Source organism: Musa acuminata, chromosome BXJ1-9, assembly GCF_036884655.1.
Source record: "Musa acuminata AAA Group cultivar baxijiao chromosome BXJ1-9, Cavendish_Baxijiao_AAA, whole genome shotgun sequence".
NCBI lineage: Eukaryota > Viridiplantae > Streptophyta > Magnoliopsida > Zingiberales > Musaceae > Musa > Musa acuminata.
Genome location: NC_088335.1, coordinates 17,012,012 through 17,022,039, shown reverse-complemented (window position 1 = coordinate 17,022,039; position 10,028 = coordinate 17,012,012). Strand labels below are relative to the sequence as shown.

General features: G+C 46.4%; 2 protein-coding genes across 6 annotated transcripts; one reads left to right on the top strand and one right to left on the bottom strand.

Annotated features, from left to right (window-relative positions):
- Positions 1 to 458: 458 nt before the first annotated feature.
- LOC103998404 (probable linoleate 9S-lipoxygenase 5) lies at positions 459 to 4,042 on the top strand. Its single transcript, XM_009419873.3, has 8 exons — positions 459 to 779; positions 852 to 1,141; positions 1,404 to 1,647; positions 1,715 to 2,056; positions 2,139 to 2,332; positions 2,414 to 2,718; positions 2,789 to 3,052; positions 3,127 to 4,042. Exons 1-8 carry the CDS (start codon positions 599 to 601, stop codon positions 3,872 to 3,874), a joined length of 2,568 nt encoding a protein of 855 aa, XP_009418148.2. The 5' UTR covers positions 459 to 598; the 3' UTR covers positions 3,875 to 4,042.
- A 93-nt stretch (positions 4,043 to 4,135) lies between these two features.
- On the bottom strand, positions 4,136 to 8,839 carry LOC135593395 (heat shock 70 kDa protein 8-like). Of its 5 annotated transcripts, none has more exons than XM_065083385.1 (3): positions 8,661 to 8,839; positions 7,753 to 7,825; positions 4,136 to 6,136 (listed from the first exon to the last, which is right to left on the bottom strand). In XM_065083385.1, the coding sequence occupies exons 2-3, from the start codon at positions 7,758 to 7,760 to the stop codon at positions 4,369 to 4,371; spliced, it is 1,776 nt and encodes a 591-aa protein (XP_064939457.1). In that variant the 5' UTR covers positions 7,761 to 7,825; positions 8,661 to 8,839; the 3' UTR covers positions 4,136 to 4,368. The 5 variants fall into 5 exon arrangements, with proteins under 5 accessions (XP_064939457.1, XP_064939458.1, XP_064939459.1 ...); XM_065083386.1 differs by having other exon boundaries at positions 8,666 to 8,839; XM_065083387.1 differs by lacking the exon at positions 8,661 to 8,839 and adding an exon at positions 7,911 to 7,928.
- Between the last annotated feature and the right edge of the window lie 1,189 nt (positions 8,840 to 10,028).

Sequence of the window (10,028 nt, the reverse complement as noted above, 5' to 3'; positions counted from 1 at the left end):
AACAAGGGTTAGATGAAGATTTGTCCGATCCAACTCGATGAGAAAGACAATCAGACCTGTGTCACCATCGAATTATTAATAATTTTTTTCTTAATATTCTATAGATAACTTAAGGATATCTACAAGATTTCGTCCAATATGGAGCCCACGCTTGTCTTGTCGAACGCATCATCACTTCTCGTGTGCTGCTGACTAGGCTCGCCTATCAATTTGGACTGAAACATGAGGGTCCAACTTGGAATTACATACAAACGATCATATTTGTCGAACCGAATAGTATTATTTATTATACATGTCAACATGCCTACTACCAATGGTTACATACCTCAAAGAAACATAAAGTAGAGAGAAAGATGAAAAGGAGACCATCACGTGATATAACGAGGGAAAGAAAAAAAAAAAAACAAAAACAAAAGAGGGCCATCAAACAGACATTCTCCCCGAGGGAGAGGAAAGTGCCAAGAAGATGATGAACGCTCCACCTCCATGCTATATACATCCCCTACTCCATCCCTAACCCTCCCCACCATTGACTTCTCCTCCTCTTTCAGTCCTCCCTTCTGCTTCCTTAGCCCCTCCCATTACGGTAGAGACAACGATGATCCGAAGCAACATCCTTGGCGGCTCCAAGGGCATGGCCGTGAAGGGCACGGTGGTGTTGATGAGGAAGAACACCCTCGACTTCACCGACTTCACCGCCTCCCTCCTCGACGGCGTGCAGGAGCTCCTCGGCCAGCGCGTCTCCCTCCAGCTCGTCAGCGCCACCGTCGGCGACTCAAGTACGTGCTCCCAGCATGCTCCTCGCTCCACTTTCATGGCTTCTGCTGCATCCTGATCGGTCTTCTTGTCAGAACATGGCAACAGGGGGATCGTCGGAGAGCCAGCCTACCTGGACGGCTTCGTCAGCAAGCTTCCGTCCATCGCCGCCGGGGAGTCCACCTTCGACGTCACGTTCCACTGGCAGGAGAAGAACGGCGTCCCTGGCGCAGTCATCGTCAAGAACAGGCACGCGTCCCAGTTCTACCTCAAGAGCATCACCTTGAAGGACTTCCCTGGGAAGGGCCGGATTCACTTCGTCTGCAACTCCTGGGTCTACTCCGCGGACAAGTACAAGTATGACCGGGTCTTCTTTGCCAATACTGTGAGTAATCAACAGCTTTCCTTGCTCGCTTTCGTCCAGGGTTGAGCAGGTCTCTGTGGCGGCCTAAAAACCACCGCGGGAGTGGTTGAGACCTGCCGGTATTTAATGCAACGTCATGACGTGAGATGACAAGATCTCTCTCTCTCTCAACCTTAGTTATTGATGTGACATGACCTTGACCAATCTTCCACCGATTGTTGCGCAGAACACCACCATTTCAACCTTCGAACTCCCCTTTAACCATGTCATGACACTGTTGCAGGCTTACCTCCCCGGGGAGACGCCGGCCCCACTGAAGTCATACAGAGAAGACGAGCTCCTGAACCTGAGAGGCGAGGATGTCACCGGGCAGCTTCAAGAATGGGACCGCATCTACGACTACGCGTACTACAACGATCTCGGCAACCCCGACAGTGACGCAGCTCTCGCTCGGCCGGTGCTCGGTGGCTCGTCGGAGTATCCGTATCCCCGCCGTGGCAGGACCGGCCGGCCACCCACAAAGACTGGTAATTCTGCCAAGAATGCAAGAATTCAGTGTAACACTCAGCGCTGATTCTACTTTTCCTGCAACAGATCCCAACTCCGAGAGCAGACTGCCACTGATCAGCCTCGACATCTATGTCCCTCGGGACGAGCGGTTCGGACACCTCAAGATGGCCGACTTCCTCACCTACGCCCTCAAAGCTCTAGTTCAGGCGGTGGTTCCAGTTCTGGAAGCCATAGCCGATGAAACCCCCAACGAATTCGACTCGTTCGAAGATATTCTGAAGCTGTACGAGGGTGGGCTACCAGTGGCGAAAGTTCCCCTGCTTGATGAGCTCAGAGACCGGATTCCTTTCGAGATGATCAGGGAGCTCTTCCGCACCGAAGGCAACCAGCGTTTGCTGAAGTTACCAATCCCCCAAATCATCGAAGGTACATTAATCTCGAGTCCCAAGGAGCTTAGCGGATCATTCCGGTCCATAACCTTCAAACGAGCCATCCTCTGTTTCTGTAGTCAACAAGAACGCTTGGAGAACGGACGAGGAGTTTGCTCGGGAGATGCTGGCTGGCGTCAACCCTGTGATCATTAGAAGGCTGGAAGAGTTCCCCCCAGTTAGCAAGCTTGATCCCAGCAAGTATGGCAACCAGAACAGCAGAATCACAGCAGCCCACATCGAGCACAACCTCGAAGGACTGACAGTCGATCAGGTACACGTAACGAGACGTTTGCGGATTCAGGTCTCATCTGCGAAACGAGCTCATCTTCTCTACGGGTTTCGCTCTTTTCAGGCGTTGGGTGGCAACAGGCTGTTCATCTTGGATCACCACGATGCTCTGATGCCGTACGTGAACCGCATAAACTCCACCGCGAGCAAGATCTACGCTACCAGAACTGTCTTATTCCTGAGAGACGACTCCACTCTGAAGCCACTGGCGATCGAGCTCAGCTTGCCGCACCCCGACGGAGAACAGCATGGTGCGGTCAGCGAGGTGTACATGCCAGAAGAAGCCGGTGTTGAGGGATCCATTTGGGAATTGGCCAAAGCCTATGTCGTCGTCAATGACTCCGGCGTTCACCAGCTTATCAGCCATTGGTGCTCACTCTGTTCTCTGTCTCCTCTGATAAGATCTGGAAGTAGATCTGATTCATCCCTGTGCTTTCAGGCTAAACACCCATGCGACGATGGAGCCCTTCGTCATCGCGACGAATCGGCACCTGAGTGTCCTCCACCCCATCCACAAGCTTCTCACTCCCCATTACCGCGACACCATGAACATCAACGCTCTGGCTCGGCAGATACTCATCAACGCCGGTGGCATCCTTGAGGCCACAGTCTTCCCGGCGAAGTACGCGATGGAGATGTCGGCCGTGGTCTACAAGAACTGGAATTTCGTCGAACAAGCCCTCCCGGCTGATCTCATCAAGAGGTGATCGCAAGTCAAACACATCTTCCTGTTCTTCTTCCTCGTGCCTAGGCTTGATAGAGTCTATTTCGCTTCAGGGGAGTCGCCGTCAAGGATTCGAACAATGAACTCCGCCTACTGATCAAGGACTATCCTTACGCCGTCGACGGCCTAGCGATATGGCGCACGATCGAGACGTGGGTCACCGAGTACTGCGCCATTTACTACCCCAACGACGCCGTGCTCCAAGCCGACGTCGAGCTGCAGGCATGGTGGAAGGAGGTCCGGGAGGTCGGCCACGGCGACAAGAAGGACGAGGCCTGGTGGCCGCAGATGCAGACGGTCTCCGAGCTAACCCAGGCATGCACCACCATCATATGGGTGGCCTCGGCCCTCCACGCCGCCCTCAACTTCGGGCAGTACCCCTACGCAGGCTACCTCCCCAACAGGCCCACCATCAGCAGACGCTTCATGCCGGCGCCAGGCACGCCGGAGTACGAGGAGCTGAAGGCCCACCCTGACAAGGCGTTCTTGATGACCATCACCAGCCAGCTGCAGACCATTCTCGGGGTGTCACTGATCGAGATCCTGTCGATGCACTCGTCCGACGAGGTGTACCTCGGTCAGCGGGACACGCCGGAGTGGACGACGGACCAGAGGGCGCTCGTGGCCTTCAACAGGTTCGGGTCGACACTGAAACGCATCGAGGACGAGATCATCGGGAGGAACGGGGACGAGAGCTTGAAGAACCGGAATGGTGCCGCGCAGGTGCCTTATACGTTGCTCTTCCCCACCAGCGAGCGTGGGCTTACCGGAAAGGGAATTCCAAATAGCGTGTCCATTTGAGGAGGGAAGCGTGTCAACCCTGCTACGCTCTCTCTCTCTCTCTCTCTCTCTCTCTCTCTCTCTCTCTCTGGACGACGACCCGGCTACTCTCTCTCTCTCTCTCTCTCTGTGTGCTGTACTAAATACGCTCTAATTATTAGAAGCATAGAGATGGAATATGCGTGTCCACTGGTCCTCTTCAATAGTAGCATCGCATGCAACAGGGATCAAATGGCTTCCTGGTTTCCTGTGTGTGCGTTAGTTTAGTTTTGCACATGGAGGGAAACAAAATAGGGCATTTCGAGTCTATAAACAAATTGAACTACCGATACTACATCCATCAATCAAGACACAAACAGCAATCTACAACACCTTTTGCACACGATCACACACTGCATCTGCAACTTATTGATGAACACAGGGATCATAGAGTCTCCCAGTTTACAGCTATCATCACAACGTTGCTACAAACGAAAATATATTCCCGTCAGAGATCTCCCATGAGCTGATACAGTTTATTGTACTTTCTGCGGCTGCAACTCTTTTGGGATGGTAGTCAAATCCAAAGCAGAGCCATGAGTCTTCACAAGAGCCTGTGCGCACCAACCATGAGCATCATCCAATGTAGGCATTCTCACTTCGAAGAAAGGTGAGTTGGCACGGTCTGTGCCCAGCATCATTGCACCAGCAAACACTCGAAGCGTGTTCGCCGCATCGATATCCATGCAGACACTTATCTCAGCAGTCCCTTTCGGCGCCAGTGGAATCGCCGTCACTTTGAAGTAGCCCATCAGATGGTTCTCTTCCACCATCTTCCCATCCCCTTCGTAAACAACAATCAGGGCTTCGGTCTGGCCATCCTGAGTGGTCGTGAAGATCGTGCTCTTTCTTACCGGTATCGCCGTGTTCCTCTGTATGATTGGCACAAATCCTCCACCATGAACTCGAATTCCTAGGCTTAGCGGAGTGGCCTGTATGGTGAGCATATCCAAGCTTCCTGAAGGATCGGTAATTCCAGAAGCAACAGCTCCTTCAAGGGCTGCACCGGTAACTGCAGCCTCGAGTGCATCCATGCCTTCATATTCCTTCTCTTTCTTACACAACCCCAATACCAAACTTCTAATCTTCGGAATTCTAGAGCATCCTCCTACTAGTATGACATCATTTATGTCTTCTGCAGCTAGTTTGGAATCAGCCAGGCACAGCTTTATAAGCTTCTCGCAAATCTCAAACACATTTCTGTTTACCTCCTCAAATTCCGACTGATGCAGGACTCTCTGCATCTTTGTCCCATCACCCAGGTCCACATTTATCTGAACACTAGATTGGGTAGAGAGCCTGTGGATAGCATCTTGTGCCGCAATTCGTAGCAGTCCCATGGACCTTATCTTGTTCGTATCACGGTTTGAGTAAAGGCTGTCAAAGTTTGGCAGAAGGTGATACAAGACATTCTTAAGTATATCCTCTCCACCCAGGGTGCAGCCTTGCATTGCTTTGATTTGGGAAACTCCTCCTGCAGTCGCAGTTGTAGCAACATCACAGTAGCCTGCACCCATATTGAATATAAGAGCAACTTTCTCACAGCCACTTCCCATACCTCCATGCAAAGATTGTTGCTGTTGTTGTTGTTGTTGTTGTGCATACAGTAGTGCCACAGCGGTTGGCTCCGGCATCAGCCTCAGCACATGTAATCCAGCCATTGCGCAGGCTCGCTCAACCCTTATCTGCTGAAACCGGTTAAAAGAGACGGGGATAGTAAGAACGACATTTCTAATTAGGCGCTTGAGCTGGACCTCTGCCATAGTTTTTAACTCCACCAAGAATATGGCAAGTACTTCCTCGGGTGTGGTAGACCTCCAGACATTGTTAACTAGAGCTGCGATGAATGGTTTGACGCCAATGCCCAAAGTCTGTACAACAAAAGGGAGGTTCTTGCTAGCATGAACAATTGGGTCTGTATCTGCTCTCCCAATTAGGCGCTTCATGTTGAAAATTGCACTTCCAGACAATATTTCTTTTTCCTCATATGCTGTTTTGTTGCTTGCTCCTCCAGAGGACGCTTCTCCAGAGGACGTATCATCCTTGAACATGACATATGAGCGCATAGACTTTTGCTTTCTCGTGTTTCTAAGAAGTTCCACTTGTGCACCATTCCATACTGCGATACTACATTTTGAGGTCCCAACTTCGATTCCAATTGCAAGATCATGAAATGCCGATTGTGATTTGTCGTCTCCGGTTGTTTCACTATCTGAAGCTACCGTGTATGGTTGTTCAGCCATCCTGAATAAGGAGATCACAAGTAAATCAGTCCTCCAAACCAGGCACTGATGTTTAACAAATCATAACAACAAACATTATGTTAGACTACTTCCAAGATAACTTGAAGGACTACACGTCACCATCTAAATCGATAGATAAATGCCAAGGCCAACTACTGTATATACTAATCAACATATTATCCATACTTACTAACTGATTTGATTATCCAAAGGAGAGCAATAGTTTCTCGAAAAAAATTCATTCTTCAGCTTTTTTCTGATGTTTGTTGTCATTAATTGAGGACATAAAACAGAGAAAGCTAATACCAACTAGAAACATCTCTACCATGCGAATCTCATTTTCTGAGAAGATCAATCCACTTGCATAATTCTTTGACAATGAATGATCAAGTCTCTAATTTACTTTACTTTTCTGCTGATCAATGTTGGTTATGGACATATGCTTTGTTTTATGGCTTTGTGATGTAGGAGCCCCTGCAACTTGGGACCGATTAATGGATGCTTAGTGTCCATATAACTCTATCAATGACTACTACATTCCGTGTTATCATGTCCTTATTTTAGAAACATTTGATTGGTCGTTTTCTTCCTCAGATTGCAAAGGACGAAACAAATGCAACATTGAATGTCATCCTCATGTAGGTTTAGCGAAAAACATAGAATCTCAAACAATAGCCCTATTATGATGCTTCCCATGTAGTTGCCTCAGTCTGAGTTCTCTCGCTTCCTTTTACATTTCAACTTTGCATGGATTCATAAACAAAAATAGAATGAGATGCTGTGTTCAGTGCAAATCAACAGACGGACCGATACCTAAATAAAGTAGTGTATTATCAATTACGTTACAATATTACTAAGGAAAAAAAAAATTAAAATGATTACTCTATTGGTATCTCTTGGTTATCGTATGAGTTGAATTTATTAACATCAGTTGGCATGATTCAGCATTTGAAGCTTTTCAGAATCAACAGAGGAAAAGAAGCCCAGCGAAATAGTAAAGTTGTGGTGGCCTTCAAGCAGGGATGTCAACAGCACATACTAGCTTATGATCGCAAGGAGAAATCTTGTCCACAGAAGATCGATCAAACTCACAGTTCTGGGCTAAAAGGATTACAAAGATCTAACTAATGTTATGTTAATCTCAGGGCTGAGATAATTATAGCCGAGATTAATCTAACTTGAGCATCTCTATCTCCAACTTAGAATGATGTAGATTCATTGTAATACCAAAAATATAAAGAACATCTTATGGCAACATGTTACCCATTCTAGCAATAGGGAAAAGGAAAAGAAGAACAACAACTCTAGCTCTCCGTAGTGCTTAAAGATATGAAGTCACACAATTTCAAATAATGTGATTAAGAAGTCATCAGGTACTCAAGCCCATGCTCAACATTCACGCAATTGATAAGCCAAATGAAAATTGGTGATCCAATTATTGTGTTCTATTAAGAGAACGAGAGCCATCCAATATGAACATCAAGGCAAAATAGGAGAAAGCATCCATATGAAGCATTGCAGTGAAAGGACCGAAATCATTATTCTCGTTATAGAAAAGAGTTCAAAAATGAGTCTAGCGAAAAACGGAACATGGATCAATGATATTGCTTTACGAACCGTTCCATTTACTCGGCTCCAAGGAACCTGGATTGAAGTACTCAGAATTGTCTCATCCTGAAGGGATGGGTTCCTAGATCGACAGAAAAGCCAATTAGAATTAAGATTCATCCCTTATCTGAAAGTATCTTTATTGCTTGATGCATGGGCAAACCAACTATTAGCTACATGTCTGATGACTACTTGATGTCAAATTTGTGCCCAGAACTGCATCCTTTCCAAGAAAGAACTTCTTACATACATGAACTACTTCATATTTTGATGATGAACAGACATGATGTCAAATTTGTGCCCAGAACTGCATCCTTTCCAAGAAAGAACTTCTTACACTTTACATACATGAACTGCTTCATACTTTGATGATGATCAGAAGTCAGATTCACAAAAGACAACCCCATGACTAAATTCACCATGGTTAGAAGATAAAAACCCTGATACAAGGTCAGAAACGGTGAAAGGATTCATTCACTACGACAAAAGCTCCAGAAGAGCATTAGACCCCAACATCAAAAGAGGGAAACAAAGGCCAAAGGGCACTGATTATTTAAGAAAATGTGCAGCAGTAAACTAGGCTGCATCTCGTCATTAAAAACAGGATTCAAGAAGATCGACAGATGAAACGAGGATCCCAATCACCATACCATCTAATGCAAGAAAATCTGAAAACATTCGGACCAATCCAGAAATGAAAGTAAACCAAAACAAATCGAAAGCCTACTCATCCTGACAATTAAATCAAGTTATGACTACGATTCCAGAATAAACGAGTTCCCCACGTGGTATACTGACCCCCATCCTCGAGATTGCAGAGGGAAACAACAGTAACAAGCACAGTGAAGAACACAACATAAAGCAGACATTCACAGGAAATCAAGAGAGAGGAAACGGAAGTGGAGGCTTCTTCTTACTTCACCTAGGCCGATGAGATCCGCCGAGGGTGGCAAACCTGGGAGTTTGGAAGGGGAAGAAAAGAAGAGGAGGAGAAGAGAGATAAGGCGCGGGGAGCTTCTGGAGAGGGCGGGAGGCAAGCGGCGGGCGCCACCTGGGATCGTTCTGGTACCCAAAGCGGCATAAGTCGCTTCCAGAAGGGAGAGCTTCGTGGGCTTACAAAATCTAAAAGAAGAGTAATGTCCCGACATGGTCGTCCGACCAAAAATCTAGCGGAGGCGACAAAATCTTGTCTTCATCCGAGAGAAGGCGTCCAAAATCCAGAACAGATCTTACAGGATCCAGCGAGAAGGAAAAAAAAAGTTCACCCGCCTTTCATCTTTTTTTCTATTTAAGTGTTCTATCGAGTCATAATATATATATATATATATATATATATATATATATATATATATATATACATTTTTATAAAAAAAAATGATAAATAGTAAAAATAATATCCGAATTCAGAATCTTAAGATAAAAATATTTTTTAAGAAAAGAATCTGGTGGTACATCACCGGATCTATTTATTTAAGATATAATTATGATACAATTTAGTTTTAGAATAAATATAATACGAAGACTCGCCCTCCTCCTCCACGTGACATTGATTCAATCCAATAAATAAAATTTGAAGATGCCGGTAGAAGATTGTGTAGAAGCAAGTATAGTGGCTAATCTGTTTTAATTTGAAGGGTCAGATTGATAAGGTGTTCTCGTCATATTGAGGAATGGAATAAATAAATAAATAACTAATCTGTTGATGTCTCATATGTGGCAGTTCCATCCATGCAGGAGGTTGCACCAAAGTTACCATTACTTTGATGCAGAAATAACGACACAAGTTTATTTGGGTATTTGAACTGTGAAAATTGGACTGTCTGTCCGTCGAATGATTTCTTTTTTGTTTTAATGGATTGTCTCATAAATATATGGGCTCAAAATTAGATTCCGATGTCAACTTGAGCTGAGTCAGTATAGAAAAAGAAGTAGTATCCGAGTCGGTTTGGGATTAGGATACTAGATAGATTCCACTCTATCTCCCAACCGTAATCGAATCCTAGACCTCCTTGGATTACGACTCGCCCGGTGTTTGTTTCCCTTCCGTTTCTATATCATCTCCCATCGCCTCCCTCGTCTCTCTCTCTCTCTCAGTCTTCGACTTCTCCTCCTGCGCTCCCTTTCTCTCGTTCATCCTTTCCTCGTCCTCCTCCTCTCTCTCCGTTGCGGAAGAAGTCGAAGGAAGCCATGAAGATGCAGCGCTCGCACGGCAACACCGCAGTTCATCTCCAAGTTTTTGCTCCTCTCGCAGGCCAAGAAGCGGCAACGCAGCATCCCCTCGCGCG

Bases quoted from the DNA above. Each gene is read 5' to 3' on its own strand.
- LOC103998404 (XM_009419873.3), top strand. From the start codon at position 599: ATGATCCGAAGCAACATCCTTGGCGGCTCCAAGGGCATGGCCGTGAAG. The intron at 2,333-2,413 runs GTACACGTAACG...CGCTCTTTTCAG, and splicing joins AAGGACTGACAGTCGATCAG to GCGTTGGGTGGCAACAGGCT. The intron at 3,053-3,126 runs GTGATCGCAAGT...ATTTCGCTTCAG, and splicing joins CCGGCTGATCTCATCAAGAG to GGGAGTCGCCGTCAAGGATT.